The following is an 18782-nucleotide window of genomic DNA, read 5'->3' on the forward strand; positions in this document are numbered from 1 at the left end:
TTTAATTCGATTTTTATAAATATTTGTTAAACCGTAATTCCCGACTTTCATAGACAAAGTTTTACATATGAGTAAGCCCAAGCCAATGAAACTATTGTCAGGGGTTTAAAACGAACTAATATAAACAATGAACTCTTGAAACTTAATATCGTGTAATATTGCTATTTAAATTTAAATATCCAATGACATAAACGATTAAGATTTAAAACGAAATATTATTACGCGGAATAATGAGAGATTACTTAGAGATATAATTTCCAATTTAATTATATTTTTAAGTTAATATAGAAAAATCTCTGACATTAAACGATACAGTTTCACATCAGTGTATAGAGAAACGAAATCTTCATAAACCTGGAACAGTTTTAAACGGAAACATTACCCTTTCTTGCTTAATAAGAATAATCTTACATTCTTTAGAGAAACATTATCTCTTATTGTCTTGTAGTATTGCTTTCAAAGATTCCACATTCAGCCTTAACGAGTAAAGATAAGGACGTTTTACGTTAAAAATGAAAATTGTCAACGAGGTACAGCATTCAGAGTTACAGATTGAACAAACATTCGAGTAATTTAATAAGGGTTTCAAATTTAAATCTAAGCTGTAAGCATAAAACGGACATACTTTACATTTAAAGTTCATTCCCGTCAAAGTTTAATTTTGCTCTAATATTAATTAGTTTAATTTTCCGAATTGTCTACATTTCGCATACACCAGTCAACCACAATCTTAATTTTAAATATTGCTGAAATAAATTGTATCATCAATGGGGATTTAGGAATTTGCTTGAATTTAATAATGCTATTCTCAAGTATTCATTCTGTTCGAAAGGTCACCTAAATTATTTATATTGAAAACCAGATGATGTCAAACGTACAAACAAACTAGATTATTTTAATCCGAGGGATATCTAGCATACGATTACACAGATATGATTTTTTAAACCTTTCCAATAAGAGAAAAGTACGCGTATCTATGGACAGTTTTTTCATCAGCCCATATCTTCGTGAAAAAGTGTTCTTTGCCAATGATACCAATTTCCCTGAGCATTTTCGATAGCACTCTACAACTTTCTCATTTCTCATTGAAACGTTTCTGAAAAAATGCACAGTCAGAGCAAATCAAAACACCCTGTATATAAATCTAATTTTGTAAATTGCTGGATTAAAATGTTACATAATGGTGGATCTGAGAAACTGACCGAAATTGAAAACAACTTCTCACTCCTACATTCTTTTCGAAAAATCTTAGGCTTTTTGCTCTAAATTTCATTTTTATAGCAAACAAAAACTAGATTATTATTATTTGGTATATTTCTTTTATGTATGATTATTAAAACATTGCCAATAAGAGAAAAGCAATCGCAGTTGCAGAAATTGTATTTGGAGAGCATAAAAGTGTGTACAACAGTAAAATAAAGCATTGTAATTTTAGCGTTTGGTTTGTATGTTTGAAGTTAGCTACCAGGAAAGTTCTGCATAATTTATAAATTAAAGAACTTCTTTCATTTTTAAATAAAATCAATTATCAGATTTTTAAAGTTATGTTATTGTAATGGTAAAAGTGAAGATAGCGTCACGGAGTGGTTAGCACTTTCGCCTACCAGGAAGAGGAGTTTCGATCCCTGCTTTTAACGCTGGATGGGAACTCAAAATTAATACGTTTTCGTGGGTCAAAAGACGAATACTTTGAATTTTGATACACAAATTTTTAAGCTAGGAAATTATAACTGGCGCAACCTAGTTTCACTCAGCGACCTCTATCCAAAACATTTTCCATAGCGCATCGCATTTGGACAAAAATTGGACATTTAAATCGTTATAATTGGGGATTCTGGCAAAATAGTTTCCTTAGTTCCGAAACTTTTGGGAAAACTTCTCCGAATTGTCATTCTCTTTGAAATTCTCGCTATTAGGATAGCCAGCTACTTGTTTGACGTGTAGTTTGAGCACCTCCATTTTCGCGTCGATACAGGCTTTCTATTTCCGTGAATACATATATTCAAGGCTAATATCGCGGCTTCACCGAACTGAAATTCTTCGTTCTTTCCGAAATCTTTGTAGGCAAGGATTGGCACGTCTCTATACACCAATACGCATATATATGGGGAGAAGACCCTTTTACAGGGGTACCTACATTGTGTGTAAATTTTCAATAATCTACTTGTTACTAGATGGCGCCATCGCTTCACAATCAGAAATATCAAAATTTATAAAACCCGCGAAAATCTAATTTAAATTGTGGTTATTTAAAAGCTGAAATTTTGTATAACTATATTTTCTAAAATATTTTAAATAAACTTTCAGCTTGAAATAGCACTTAAATTACAATAATTATATAATAAATATAATAATTTAATTTTGTTTTTTCAAATTGTGTGCCAAAATATCCACACTCGCGTCATCTAGTGTAGAAATATGAAATTAAAATTTTAAACTCCATGGTGGTTTCTAAATGTTTGTTTCCCTGTATATAATATGCGAATTGGCTTATTGCTAGCTAGAAGTTCGAATGTGCTCCTCTTTATTTTGGCTTATTCCAGACCGAATTTGTTTTACTCCAGCTCTCGCGTATGGGATTCCATCAGATATCGATTCTGAAACATTTTATGGAATGCACTCGGGGTTTTAACGATGAAATCAATTTGATGGATACCATTTTCATATCTTTTCATGTCGGATTTTACCTGTGTTTATGAGAAAAAAGAACGAGCGTTTTCATTTATAAACTTATGTTCAGTTTATTTTTTTGAAAAATTAAGTTATTTATTGAAATTACTTAAAAGAGAGACACCTGATTTGCAAAAACACTGATTGGGGCTATTGTTTCCCGTCATTGAGGGGTTTTACCTCAACTGGTCGCATTCGTGCTCTAAAAGATCAAGCATGCTTTTTATTATTGCGATTATATACTATTGTAGATAAACAAATTCTACTTAGAGGCAGGTTACCAGCACCCGCCCCCTACCCCTCTCCAGTTCCGCCCGCGCCGTTGTTGATCCTAGCTAATGATTAAGATATTTAGAAACCGTCATTTTTTTGAAAAAAAAGTCAACTTACGGCTCGGGCAAAGCCTGCTCCACCCAACTCTAGCCCAACTTTTCCTGTGGGCTATTGATTTTTTGTTAATGTATAACGAAATACACAAATTCGACTTACGTCAAGAACTTTCACCTCGGCATCATGAATTTTTCCCCAACCGTCTGAAACTAATTAACGTAAAATTAAATTTGCCCAACCTTTCCTGTGGGCCATCGATTCATTTTTTTAACATCGAGATTACGGGGACTTCCATTTTGGTATCTTGAATTTTTCCCCGACCCGTCTGGTACCAGAATTTATTAAAAAGTGAGTCGACACTCGCGGGGTTCTTAACGGCTCAATTGAAACATACTATAACGTCATTATGCTTTTAATTAAAACATATTGCTACATCATTACACTTCCAATTGAAAAATATTGCTAAGTAATAATGCTTTCAATGGGAACATACTATTACGTCATAATGCTTTCAATTGAAACATATTATTACGTCATTATGCTTTTAATTCCAATTGAAAAATATTGCTATGTGCTTATGATTTAGCTTTTGAAAGATTAAAAGACTGAAACCACCGTTGGACTGGGAATGAGATCTAAGTTAAACGCAAAAAATTAAGAGGAGACCAGCATTTAGGGGAAACTAAGCTTTATTAGAGAAAACCAGCGTTTGTTTTCCTCAATAGAGCTAAGTTTCCCTTTAATGTTAGTCTCTTATTATTTTACGCTTTGAACTTACAAAGGGTTTTTACCTCTCCGAGGGGACAAAGTCCCCTAGGAGGGGTTATACAACGACCGTGTCTGTCTGTGGGTCTGTGGGTGGGTCTGTGGGTGGGTCTGTCTGTCTGTCAGGACTGCGAACGCGTTCGCATTTTCGGTGCAAAGTGTAATCACTGAGTACGCAGTTTCTCAATGGGTTGGCAAAACCACCGTGTGACGGTAAGCGTTAACGGATGCATTTGCGGTTTGGTTTGGATGGTGTTTTTTCGCTCACCGTCGTGACGGTTTGGTGTATTACGTTTTTGTAATGTTTATGCGTAGGTTGTGAGTGTTGAATTTGTTGTGTTTGTGTTCTGATGGTTGTGCATGTTGAGTCTGTTGTGTTTATATAGGCGTTTTCTCTCCAACTTCTTCTTAATGACTTTGGGACGGACCGAATGCTGAGTGTAATGCTACCTCTCAACGTCCAATGGCAGGGTTTCCACCAGTTGTACACGGTATTCGTCTTAGTATCAATTTGCGATCGCATCGGGCGGGATTTGAACCCGAGACCTCCTGATTGACAGGCGGACGTTCTACCACAGAACCACCGACACTTGTTACGCCTTATTGAAAATTAGACCTTCACCTTTATCGGAAGCGTATTTAATAGAGTACGAAATTTTGGTTTAATTGAAATAGAATTGAAATTGAAATTATTGCATCGAAGAAATTCTAATTTAGCGTTTCTCTATTGATTAAAAACAAATGCGCCACCCAGGTTTCGAACCCAGACCATTCGGCTTGGCAGTCGAGCGCTCTACCACAGAACCACCGATAGCTGCTTAGATTCACTGAAATTAAGACAGGCATCGTAAGCATAATAGGTAATAAAGTCTTTTTTTATTAATGAATTTATGAAGCCTAATCTGGTATTTTTTAAAGGTTAAATCCTGTTTTAGCGCAGTCAGCCGAGATTAGAGGGTTAAAGGGTAGACCCTGTGGGTGGTCCACTTTCTTAACGACCTATATATAGTTCTGTTAATTCAAAGGAGATAATTTAACGTTAATTGCTTTAAGAGGTGGCGGTTAGTCAAGTGGCTCTCTGTGCTTTGTTGATGGTAAGGTTTTTGCTTCTTGTAAATACATTTGGTGTGGATATTTGGATATCTACGATTTCTAACGCAGTCAATGATTTCTTGGGTGTGCGAGTCATTATATGATATTGGAAATTGGACGGCATTGGTCTTTTTCATGTGGTATGCGTCACAACGTCAACAGGAAGTGAACGAGTCGTCCACTACCAGATATCTACGGTATCTTCATCAAGGGCGAGTGTTGAAATAAAATGAGCGTTAAAGATGCGGCAAGTATTTCGTAAGCGAGTAATTCCAAAAAGCCTCTGTAGATATTTCTTTCATTAAAATTTGCTTCGTATTATATTTAACTGATAAACTTGTTCTGTAAAAGGGTTTAATTCAATTGTTATAGTACGTCTAACTTACTGTTGTAACTACTTAACTTATGATATTCTGAATAAATTAAAATTGGTCGTTTCGTCTCAATTATTTTAATTATAATTAAAATTTTATACCTGGCGGGATAGAAATGGGTTAATATTTTTAACAAATAACTCTAAATTGCGGAGATATATCTTTAAGGGTTATCTCGAGATATTAATACCACTAGGGACAATTCTACCGAGGAGAGGTATATTTTGGCTTGCCAACTTGTTACCTCTCCGAGGGGACATAGTCCCCTAGGAGGGGTTATACAATCACCGTGTCTGACTGTCTGTCAGGCTTGCGAACGCGTTCGCATTTTCGGGGCAAAGGGTAATCATTGCGTTCGCAGTTTCTCGAAGGGTTGGCAACACCACCGTGTGACGGTGAGCGTTAACGGATGCATTTGCAGTTCGGTTTGGTTTGGTTGGTCTTTTTTCGTCAACGCTCACCGGATATTGTTATGTTAAAGTGTAGGTCGTGAATGTTGAGTACGTGTTGTGAATGTTGTGGGTGTTGAGTTCGTGTTATGACGGTTGTGCTTGTATGGGCGTTTTCTCTCCAACTTCTTCTTAATGACTTTGGGACGGACCGAGTGCTGAGTGTCATGCAACCTCTCAACGTCCAATGGCAGGGTTTCCACCAGTTGTACACGGTATTCGTCTTAGTATCAATTGGCGATTTTTTGGCGCTGGCCGGGAATTGAACCCGGGTCTTCCCGTGCAAGAGATGTACTCTAACCACTCAGCCACCAACGCTTGTTAATTTAAACGGTGTTTTGCTAAAAAACAGCTTTGGCGAATGTCCTTTACAAAGTTATAACGTTAGGTACTATAATTTATTCTACATCATTTTAAATATTTATAAATTATATTAACTTTATATTTAATGAAATATTTATAAATTATAGTAATCTTATAATTAATGAAATATTTTAGTATTTTAATGTAAAATTTGATCGTGATCAGGAATTGAACTCGGGTCGCATTGTAGAGATGAGTCTTGGGCCCGCTAAAGGCGGGCTTACCCGACCCGAGCCCACCTTGGGGCAGGCCGGGTTTTGGATATTGAACTTTTTGGCGGGTCGGGTCGGGTTGGTCTTTTTTTGAAGGGTCTGGTCGGGTCGGGCCTTTTACATGACACTGAGTAGGTCGGGTCGGGCTTTTATATATTAATGATCGGGCCTTCCGAGTTTCTATTCTATTCGCAACCGCTAATCTCATCATGCAGAAAGCGAATTATTTCATTATTGCTTGTTAACTAAAGCGACATGATAAGACTCAAAAACGTTTAAACGCTAGCTTTGCCATCACAATTTTTTTTACTGAGAGCTAGTTTCACAACAGAGTACAGACTAGATAGTCTATTAATTGGAAAAAATACTTAATATTTAGTCTATATACCCTGGCGCCTTTTCACTCTTAGATTTACTCGCCCGTGGAGAGACATACGTTCTAAAACGCCTCACTTGGCGGCGCTGAAGTGGACCAAAATTTTAATTTGGTTTACCTATGATTCCCCCCTCTCCCGAGTCTCCCACGTGACTCTATCTTTTCACTTCGTGACAAGCGTTGTTGTGGGAAACTGAGAGGTTCACAGTTCATGCGATATTCAAATTTCTGACTTCAAGTTTATCGGGTAGAGTCGGGTTTCATTTTTATCGGGCCTTGGCGGGTCGGGTTTAAAAATTTTCAAATTTTATCGGGCCGGGCCGGGTCGGGTTTCAATTTTGGTGGTCCGTGTCGGGTCGGGTTTCAGTTTTAAAGAATTTTGGCGGGTCGGGTCGGGTCGGGTTTTCGAAATAAATAATTTTGGTGGGTCGGGTCGGGTTTCAGTGTTAATGAATTTTGGCGGGCCGGGTCAGGTCGGGTTTTAGAAATAGCCGGCCCGACTCATCTCTATCGCATTGTAACAATGCGCATAGTTCACCGCCGAGCAATTGACTTCCTTAGGGAAATTATTAAAGTAAAGGAACAATTATGATAAGGCGGGTTTTTTTTACTAAACGGATTAATACAATATCTGTATATATTGTTTATTGAACTTTGTTTGTTTATTCTTTGGTACGGTTTTTTTTTGTTTTAAATTTTTGTTAAATTCTTAACAAAATTTCGTTAAAACACAAAAAGTAGTTCATTGTTACCTTTTAATAACGCTTAGAAAAAGGTTAATTATTCAAAACTCCCGTGGAAACTATATCAAAGTAATAATATAGCGCCACCGTGTGGGGAACTATCATTTAAACCGGGTAAAAAATATAATCTCTTCAATTTTTCAATCTTAAGTCAAATCTCGACGGGTCAAAAAAACACAAAATAAAGGTATATAAAGCCGTTTTGTCAATATAGAAGAAATCGTCTTTCTTAGTTCTTGGCTGTCAGACGAACTACTTTAGGACGGGGAGGTAACTTTGCGCTTTTAATTAGTATGTTCGGTCTTTGGTCAAGGAAAGAGTTAAATTGTGTTTCGCGTTTGAAACGTGAGTGAATGGAATTAAGTGTATGAACAGTGCGTGTTTAAGACTGAAAGTGTTAAAGTAATTGTGAACTAACTCAAGTCAGCTGTAAGATAAAATTGATTGTTATTATTTTTTGAATTGGAATAACCTAATTATACCCTTGAAATTATCAACTCAGCCGGTGAGGGTAATTAAGTAGATTGGAAGTAATTAGTAGAGAACAGCTCTCAGCTGTTAATTTAGACAGAGTTTATAGTTAGGTAGTTTGAATTTAGTTAAAATTACTCAGTATAATTTATGATATTTACTTAAGTGTAAGTGTGTTTTGGTTTATGTTTCAATCACGATAAACTAAGACCAATCTAGTCTTAGACACTTGAGTACCAGTTCTGTACAATTACGTAGAAGTTATATATATTGTTGAGTCATTGATGAAAGTTAAATCTAGAACGTTCCATAGACTGTTCTGAATAAAAATAAACATTTATAATTTTGCATAATTCTGGTTGCCATTTTATTTTCTAATCACTCGCCCCCAACATTACAGTTCTGGTAATCCAGAATCAAATAAATTTTCGATATAACGGCGACGGGAAATTATTCTCGTTAATTTATCGCGCGGCCTTAGGGAATATTCTTTTAACAAAATTTCGATAATCTATCGTTTAATTAAAATCGGCCCGATTCCGTTAATATTATAAATCAAAAAGCGAACGGTCGTTATAATACCCTCTGTAAATATTTATTTAATTAAAATTTGTTTCGTATTATATTCAACTGATAAACTTTACTGTAAAGAGGGTTTAATTCAATTGTGCATTGTTATAGTACGTCTAACTCACTGTTGTAACTACTTAACTTATGATATTCTGAATAAATTAAAATTGGTCGTTTCGTCTCAATTATTTTAATTATAATTAAAATTTTATACCGGGCGGGAAAGAACTGGGATAACATTTCTAACAAATAACTCTAAATTGCGGAGATATATCTTTAAGGGTTATGTCAAAATTAATACCACTAGGGACAATTCTTCCGAGGAGAGGTATATTTCGGCTTGCCAACTTGTTTCTTTCTTCTCACACCCGGAAAAAATGGCCCTTGATGCGTTATAAGGGGAAAAGGCAATCTCGCTAGGACTGAGGAGGGGAATGAACTTTAAAGGTAAAGTATATCCGTTTTATGTTTACAGCTAAGCTTGAAATTTAAAACCTATTAATAAAATAACTCGATAGTTAGTTCAATTCTTGACTACTGTCGCTCGATGACCATTTGCATTATGACGCTAAAAGTTCTTATCTTTACTCCTTAGTGTCAATGAAGTGGAATCTTTGATAGCAGTATTATATGACAATAAGTGATCACGTTTCTCTAAAGAATGTAAGATTATCGATATTAAGCAAGAAATGATAATGTTTCAGTTAAAAACTGTTTAAGGTTCATAAAGATTTTGTTTCTGTATAAACTGATGTGAAACTGTACCATTCAATGTCAAATATTTTTACTATATTAACTTAAAAATGTAATTAAATTGGAAATTATCCCTCTAAGTGATCTCTCATTAGAGCGCGTAATAATATCTCGTTTTAAATCTTAATCGTTTGTGTCATTGGATATTTAAATTTAAAAAGCAAAATTATGCGATATTAAGTTTCAAGAGTTCATCGCTAATTAAAGCTCGTTTTAAACGTCTGACAATAGTTTCATTGTTGAAGTACTAGTGACCTCAACGTAAGCTTGTGTGAAACTTTGGCAATGAAAGTCGGGAATAACGGCTTCACAAATATTTATAGAAATTGAATTAAATGATAAAATCTCTTTTATATCGATACTTATAATAAACAGTTTCAACTTAGTTTTAGAAAAGTGAGTTTACGACTCGGAACTCTGAAAAATGAAACTTCATTTCTTTGGTATAGTTATAATTCTTACTTGTAAGTTATTTTTTTCAAATACCCCTTAAATTGTCACATTTGTTTAACATTATAAAACTTAAAGTTTTCAGTGATGGCTTTTGGCTTTTTAGTGAAAGAGACTGGGGAGATTGCGGCGCAGGTGCACATCCTCACGGTAATAACTTTACTTTACATTCAAAATATGTGTTCAGTTGCCTATGGAGCCATTTATTTTAGATTTTAAACAAAAGTTTAAAACATTTTTGGTCTTCTCATAAAACCAAACATGAAATGGAAATTAAAATTAAGCGATGTAACTATTAAATCATTTAAAAACTGCGACGGTGGTTACACGGATAAAAATTTAGTGTTAAAATGGTGTGGAAAGGTTTAATATAATTCCCTAACCAATACTAACCATACACTTGAAGACAAAATAGTTTCAATATAAACCATTAAGGGTTTTTCTGGTCCCAGATTTAATACCCTGATATGATTATAAACGGTGCTAAAATACAACACCGTCAATATGTGTATATTTATATATACTATTCAAAGTAAGTGTTGTCCTACCCTCAAGGGAGTGTTGTAGCACTCTTAAGCGATTTAAGTAGCAGGCTAAAGGGGTAAAGTAGCAGCCTTAAGGGAGTAATAAAGACCCAATAAAGAGAACCCTAGCACCAAAAAAAAAACAGCGTTACTCTAAATGGACTACTTTTGAATTCTAATGGAAGGTATTTCGGAGAAGTGCTCCTCTCTAAAGAGAGTGATGAAGAAGCCCAAACGGAATGGTGAAACATCCAAAACGGTGTACTAAAGCACCCAAAACAGTACCGATAAACAAGCTCAAAGAAAAAATGCTACGCCCTTTCGGGTATGTGTAATTAAACACGTTTTGACGGTGAAGTATAACACATTTGATACCATTTTGGGTGTTAAATCTGTAACAAGATTAAACCCTATAGGGTTTATAAATAAATATTTTTAAGAGAGTTGTTTTGCGTATGTTCAGTCGCAACTTCAGGTCCTTAAGTTAAAATGCTATAAACCTGACGTCATCTGTTATAAAAAGAACCTTGAATGACTTAAACTTCAGTTTCATTTCTTTAACATAATCTGAAAACTACGTAAACATTAAAATTTGCTTTAAGCCCATATAAAATGTGTAAAACTAAAAAATGATCTCAAAACGTTTGAGAAAGCTTAAGGGTTAAAGGTGTTAAATATGAACAAGGAAAAAGTAGATTGATTTTATAAGCAGAGTACAACAGACGGACTGTAGGGCTCGGATTTTTCTGATCGTTTCAACCGGTAAATTCAGTTAACCATGATTAATCGGAAAACTTCCAGATATTTTAACGGTAAAATCTCGAGTTTGTTTATCAACTAATTATATAGTTTGAAAAAAAAGCATTATCTTGATCGCAATAAATTCACCGCCGCCTTACTTTCCCCGAATGTATTTTTTTATCATGAAGCCGATATGGACTTTTATTTAAATAAATTTGTACACACTTGTTTTTTTAAGAGAAATAAGATCAAATTATAACTCTTCGAAATATTTACGAATTAAATATTTACCGAAAAAAATCAAATAGTTTTTTTCTGGAAATATAGACCATATTTCTTCGTTAATCAATCATATTTGTTGTTCCGGTTGCGATGTGCCTCGACTAAAATGTAATAAAACACTAATGGAAAACTCGTATTAGTCTACCCATGGATAATAGTCAACTACTTTCACTATTTTTATAATAAAAACCATGGTTTAGCAAATAATATAACTATGTTTTCATCTGGTGCTGCTAGTATCTTACACTTAATTCCGAAAAGGATGGATAGATAAATCACGAAATAAACTGAAGTGTCAATGCTGACTAATGAAACGGTGAAATACATTTTATTTTAACAAAATGGATAAAGTTGGTCATAAAATTCCCTTTCTAATCTGGGCCGCGGAAGTCTACAGACATCTGGCCAGAGCGCAATATAACCTGTGTCGTTTGCGCAGTTTACTAAAATACGGAGCGACGTTTCAGTGAGACGGGCATTTTTGGTCCTCAATGCCCCCACAACGCGATTGAGTGACCAGTCCTTACAAGCACCCGGGTACAAGTATCGCACTTTCAATAATCAGCCTTTTCAGTTTACATAGAGCCACATAGACGAAAATCCAGCATTTCATGAGCTTCTCGCATTTGCCACTATGTGGCTCTATGTAAACTGAAAAAGCTAATTACGTTTCTTTCTCCACTTCTGAAATAATATCCTTTTAGTAAGCTATGGAAATTTTACTTCCTTAATAGACAACATAAGTAAGGACTAGTAAACGTGTAGGGTGAATAAATATAGGAGTTATAGTCTTACAAGTTTACTCATTTTCTCCCAAGTTAATTTTTTCTACGCTTAACTTCCATAGTGTGCGTATAGATAATGTCAACAGTAGCAGACGTTGTCGTAGACAAATAAGTTACACGTAGAAAGGAGTTCTTCATAGTCCTTCAAAGAAAACAGGTGTCGGTTGCCCACAGCAAAGCTATACGATATACACTCAGTGGCGTAAATAGCGCCCCCGCAGACCTCGCGGCGCGGGGGGGCCCCCGAGAACTAGGGGGCCCCCAAACGTTTATGATTGAAATTGATGCTTTTTAAAAGGACCCCGAGTCGTTTTTCAAGGGGGGCCCCGGAGTTCCTAGTTACGCTACTGTATACACTCCTAAAAGTTGCCGCTGGTAATTATTGTTATATTATTTATTGGCTTATATATGGGGCGCCAAACCGGAAAAACTAAATAACATTTCTAGGAATATTTTAACAATTCTAGGAATATTTTCAAACTTCTAGGAATATTTTCAAACTCTAGAAATATTTTCAAACTCTAGGAATATTTTAAAATTACCTATCAATTTTAAAAATCCTATATATTTTAAAGCGTTTCCTAGTTATTTTAAGAGAGACGTTTCCTACATATTTTACGGACATATATTTTTCGGCAAAACGCGGGAGAGAAAGCAGCGCTTGTAGTTTCCAATCGGAGAGTTGAGTGTGAACACTGTAAAGGTTAGCTATGATGGGATGGTACTTGTACCGTTGATGGAGTGGTACTTGTACCGCAGACCATAAATTTTCTTGAGGCGAGAACACGTAGAGCTCAAGCATCCGAGTTCAATTAGGAATTAGGAGACCAGGTTTTCCGGAGGATACCCGTAAATCAGATCGCTTATTGAAGGATGCAGATTCGGACACTAGATCTTTCAGTGGAGGATTATCATCAACGGTACAAGTACCTCTCCATCAACGGTACAAGAATCATCCCTGCAATGGTACAAGTACCATCCCATCAATGGTACAAGAACCATCCCATCAATGGTACAAGTACCATCCCATCAACGGTACAAGAACCATCCCATCAATGGTACAAATACCATCCCATCAATGGTACAAGAACCATCCCATCAACGGTACACGAACCATCCCATCAATGGTACAAATACCATCCCATCAACGGTACAAGAACCATCCCATCAATGGTACAAGTACCATCCCATCAATAGTACAAGAACCATCCCATCAACGGTACAAGAACCATCCCATCAATGGTACAAATACCATCCCATCAATGGTACAAATACCATCCCATCAATGGTACAAGAACCATCCCATCAATGGTACAAATACCATCCCATCAACGGTACAAGATCCATCCCATCAACGGTACAAGAACCATCCCATCAACGGTACAAGAACCATCCCATCAACGGTACAAGAACCATCCCATCAACGGTACAAGAACCATCCCATCAACGGTACAAGAACCATCCCATCAACGGTACAAGAACCATCCCATCAACGGTACAAGAACCATCCCATCAATGGTACAATTACCATCCCATCAATGGTACAAGTACCATCCCATCAATGGTACAAGAACCATTCCATCAACGGTACAAGAACCATCCCATCAATGGTACAAATACCATCCCATCAATGGTACAAATACCATCCCATCAATGGTACAAGAACCATCCCATCAACGGTACAAGAACCATCCCATCAATGGTACAAATACCATCCCATCAACGGTACAAGAACCATCCCATCAATGGTACAAGAACCATCCCATCAATGGTACAAATACCATCCCATCAATGGTACAAGAACCATCTCATCAACGGTACAAGAACCATCCCATCAATGGTACAAGTACCATCCCATCAATGGTACAAGAACCATCCCATCAACGATACAAGAACCATCCCATCAGTGGTACAAGAACCATCCCATCAACGATACAAGAACCATCCCATCAGTGGTACAAGAACCATCCCATCAGTGGTACAAGAACCATCCCATCAACGATACAAGAACCATCCCATCAGTGGTACAAGAACCATCCCATCAATGGTACAAGAACCACCCCATTAACGGTACAAGAACCATCCCATCAATGGTACAAGAACCACCCCATTAACGGTACAAGAACCATCCCATCAACGGTACAAGAACCATCCCTTCAATGGTAGAAGAACCACCCCATTAACGGTACAAGAACCATCCCATCAATGGTACAAGTACCATCCCATCAACGGTACAAGTACCATCATAGTTCGCCTTTACAGTGTTCACACTCAACTCTCCGATTGGAAACTACAAGCGCTGCTTTCTGTCCCGTGTTTTAAAAATATTCACTGAAAGATCTAGTGTCCGAATCTGCATCCTTCAATAAGCGATCTGATTTACGGGTATCCTCTGGAAAACCTGGTCTCCTAATTCCTAATTGACCTCGGATGCTTGAGCTCTACGTGTTCTCGCCACAAGAAAATTTATGGTCAACGGTACAAGTACCACTCCATCAACGGTACAAGTACCATCCCATCATAGCTAGCCTTTACAGTGTTCACACTCAACTCTCCGATTGGAAACTACAAGCGCTGCTTTCTCTCCCGCGTTTTGCCGAAAAATATATTATGTCCGTAAAATATGTAGGAAACGTCTCTCTTAAAATAACTAGGAAACGCTTTAAAATATCTATAGAAAGTTTATTAAAATATATAGGATTCTTAAAATTGATAGAGTTTGAAAATATTCCTAGAGTTTGAAAATATTCCTAGAGTTTGAAAATATTCCTAGAGTTTGAAAATATTCCTAGAGTTTGAAAATATTCCTAGAGTTTGAAAATATTCCTAGAGTTTGAAAATATTCCTATACTAGAAGTGTTAAAATATTCCTAGAAGTGTTAAAATATTTCTAGAAATGTTATTTAGTTTTTTCCGGTTTGGCGCCCCATACGTTTCAGCCATGGTTAATCGCAACAATTAAACGTGAAATATTTATTTCAACTACCTTGCGCATAAGTTTTAAAAATCGTTTTTTTTTAGTACGATAAGAAACCAAAAGTCTAAAGATTTTTTTTTCCGGTAATTGATAAATATGAATTTTTTAAATATTACCAACTATAAATAATGAAAAACTCACGGAAGATAATCAAATAAAGTTTTGGCCAAAAAGTGATAGAATAATTTAATTTTTTGGTTGAAAAAAAAAACCTTAGGTGGATTTTAGATTATTGGATAATAGTTGAACTAAGAAAAAACTATTGAACATATTTGCTAATAATTACATCAAAAGATAACTTTATTTAAAAAAATATACGTATTAATCAAATTATACGAATAAAATTGATCGAAAAATATTAACAACATTTTTATTCAAAGAAATATTTTTCGAAAAAATTCGTTTGTGTCTTAGTTACGGTTAAAAGTTTACCGACACCGAGCCCTAAGACGGAGCAAAAAGAGCTGGATACTAAAATGATAAATTGACGAAAATTGTGTTCAACACTATGAGAATTTACAGGACTACGGTAAAATTTTCATTCAGCGAGTAAAAATATAACAACTGACTAAGTGAAAGAGCTTGTGTTAAAAAAGAGAACGATTTTTGAGAAAGAAATTAGCCGATGCAAATCTATCTTTTTCAAATTGAAGAGCAATAAACTATATCAAAGAGTTTAAGCATTACTCGTTGTATTGTAATAACTGTTATTTTATTGCATGATCTAAAGAAAGAAGCGTCAAACTGTGAGCGCGGGTTTTGAATTTACATGTACTTAGAGAACGTTCTCTATAAAATATTACACCTAAAGGGTTGGTTATTTCGATATTGGCAAAATATCAAAGCATAATTTTCCGAAAACACTACAATAACATTTCTGTTGATTGTTTATCGCGATGTGTTTCTAGGACCAAATTGCTATTACTGCTATATGTTCGATTATTGGGAAAAAAACTACACAGAAGCTCTCAATCATTGCGAAAACACCGTATCCGCGTTCCTGACCGAATCAGACTCTGAAGACGTCAATGGTTAGTCATTTTAAATCTGTGGCTATATTTAATGAAACAAAATCAGATTTAGTAAAATAAGCTGAAAAACAGTTTATCAGTTTATATTTTTTAAACAAATCAGTTGGAGTAGTTAGTGTCCATTTAATTAACAAATCACACGAATAAAATAAGTTTCAACACGGAGGTGAACCTGGAAATCGTTGAAAACTTTGAACTAGATCTTTACCCTAGGCGCTGTTCTCCCAAAATGAAATGAAAAGACCCTTAATAAACCAACCCGAAAAGACCCTTAATAAACCAACCCGAACAGATAAAGGAGCCCACCTTCTAATTAGATTTAAAATAATTTTTATAGAAAATCATAGCGTTAACTTCACAAAATCAAATTTGATAAAAATATCATTATTTGTAAGTTTTTTAAGCATAATTAAATAAAAAAATTCAAATAACAAAGTAATGGACTTGATAGAGCCAGTTTAGGCTTTTAGCTCAAGATATAATATCTGAACTCTTGGTTTGATTAGAGAAAAGATTTACCAGAAGTAATTTTAATAATTCTTGATATCCGTTGATTTTTTCAGATTATTTTTCCAAAAGATGGTTAGATGAGTACTACCGAAATATAATTAATGAGAGGATAGTGTCACCAAAGGATGTATATAACTTCTGGTTACCAATTTCAAGCAAAGATGGAGTAAACTATTTTCACGAATATACCAAGGAACCTTTGCAAAATTTAAATTATACTAACTGGGGCGAAAATCAACCAAAACAAGTAATATAAATTTAACAAAAAAAAGAGGTAATGATAAAATTGATAGCTTTTACCATTAATGATTGGTGTTGATGATTTCTCTTTGATATATATTATCGCAGTCTGTTGAGGATTTTCAAAGTTTGCAGATCATTTATAGATTTAGATCTCTTGCGATATAACCATTGGCGGCCAAATTAAAACACCTGGTATCAGGAACTAACAAATAGGCATGGGATTAACTGACATCATTGCGGTTAATGCGTTTGCTTGCAATAGATCACTCTTAGGGTGATAAGTTCACTTACGAATAATTATCTTATTCAACATATTTTGAAGTAACCTTGAATTTATGTTATGAAAACCAAACTTAATGTGTTATTCAATGTGTTATTTAAATTAATAAATTAATAGACTACAAATCAAACAATTTAAGCTCTTTATTCTTTAAGAACACTTGACAATTAAATAAAATTCAAATTTCAGAAAAAATGAATTAAATATTAATTTATTTAATTTTAAATTTAATAACTATAATTAAAATTTAGTTATTTAAAATAAATTTGATTTTTGTAATAAGATTTGTCGCAGCTTAATGTTTTTAAAGAAATATGGTGAATATTTCTTTATCAAAACTTATGTAAGGACAAGGCTTAAGTATATTGAATTTGTTATTATTTATAATTTGGCAATGCCATCCGAGCTCAATAAACGTAAACTTTGCAAAGGCAAGGACCATTTCGTGCAACTGAGTCTTTAGTAAACAGATTTTTATCGGGAAACTTTCATCCATTTATTAGCTTACTTCTCATATAAAATTCTATTCTGTTTTTTTCTTTCATAATTTAAAAGAATGACTTTGTTAAAGTGAATTAAAGCGCTGGGAGGGAAAGACTAGACCATTATGTCCGTAGATAGTCATTCAGTTAAAGTATAAATGCATCATTTTTTAAACAAAGCGGATTCAAGGTTGTCCTGGTTCATTTAAGGCCAAATCAAAATTAAATATATTTTTTTTGACAGTGGCCGATGGCGAAGGAGGGCTCAGCTGTGGCTTTCAGATTTTCTGTTAACAATATTAGTAATGGAATATGGGAAACTTTCCCTAAGGCTACAAGGCTATTTATGAGCTGCCAGAGAGATCGACCGGTAATTTTTTATATTTAGGTTATTCCTGGTTGTCTTTATTGAAACTAAAGTAAAATCATTCTAAAGAAACTGAAGCAAAGGTTTAAAAAGGTATGCAGACCGAAAATACGTAAAAATTTGTGAAATCCAACTAATTTCCAAATTTATGATTTCTTCATTTTTATTATCTTGAGATAAGGATTGGCGTCTTGTAAATTAACTATTATAGTCAACGCGCAAGAGCCAATTATTGCTTGTAATATTTTATTTATTTATTAACTACTATACTATTAAAGGTCTATAAGGTGCTCAACAATGTGTATTAAGTAAGATAAAAGTTAATAAACGTTTAGTTTTATTTTACCTTTAATTTCATGGACTATGACCATAATTTATCATAAGCCGCTCAAAAGTTAAATGCTTGTTATACGGACGAAAAAAAATATGGGAAAGAATCTAAAGTTTCAGAATGAACTTATAATGATAACATTGAATTCTTCTAATGAATGATTTGTTTATGGCGAAATTACAATTGCAGGAGCTCAATATATCTAATTTTGACCTTAATATCCCTATTTAATAATGTCTTAAATTTCAAGCTATTTTAGGTTCTATGGATATTCAGAATTAGTTCAAATATCCTTTTCTCAACGTTTAAAAAATGTAATGTACCGTAAATATCCTATAAAGTTTATAATATCCTTGGAATATAATATTCTTATGTCCAGGATAACAATCGTTCCATAGCTATCCACTATTATTCCAAATATATTTGCCTAAAAATATGAAAATATTTTATCTTTAACTGAACATTTAGTTCATCAAATCATGTTCATAGATATTCTGAAACTCCCAATTTAGGTTTTAAAAAGAAAACTACATTCTTTTATAAAAGAGTAAAAACTTACAAAACCTTTTGGAATGAAAATGATTGAATTGAGTGCGATTTAAAGTAGACAT

At 34.6% G+C, this 18782-nt stretch overlaps 1 protein-coding gene across 1 annotated transcript; it reads left to right on the forward strand.

The window, feature by feature from the left end:
• Nucleotides 1-9421: 9421 nt before the first annotated feature.
• LOC149957414 (uncharacterized) lies at nucleotides 9422-18123 on the forward strand. The gene is made up of 6 exons (XM_090164798.1): nucleotides 9422-9632; nucleotides 9697-9768; nucleotides 15836-15958; nucleotides 16522-16715; nucleotides 17718-17843; nucleotides 17910-18123. Exons 1-6 carry the CDS (start codon nucleotides 9593-9595, stop codon nucleotides 17964-17966), a joined length of 612 nt encoding a protein of 203 aa, XP_090020924.1. The 5' UTR covers nucleotides 9422-9592; the 3' UTR covers nucleotides 17967-18123.
• The last annotated feature ends 659 nt before the right edge of the window (nucleotides 18124-18782 follow it).

The sequence above is a fragment of the Leiobunum rupestre genome, chromosome 2 (assembly GCF_980474605.1).
Source record: "Leiobunum rupestre chromosome 2, qqLeiRupe1.1.hap1, whole genome shotgun sequence".
Classification (NCBI taxonomy): domain Eukaryota; kingdom Metazoa; phylum Arthropoda; class Arachnida; order Opiliones; family Sclerosomatidae; genus Leiobunum; species Leiobunum rupestre.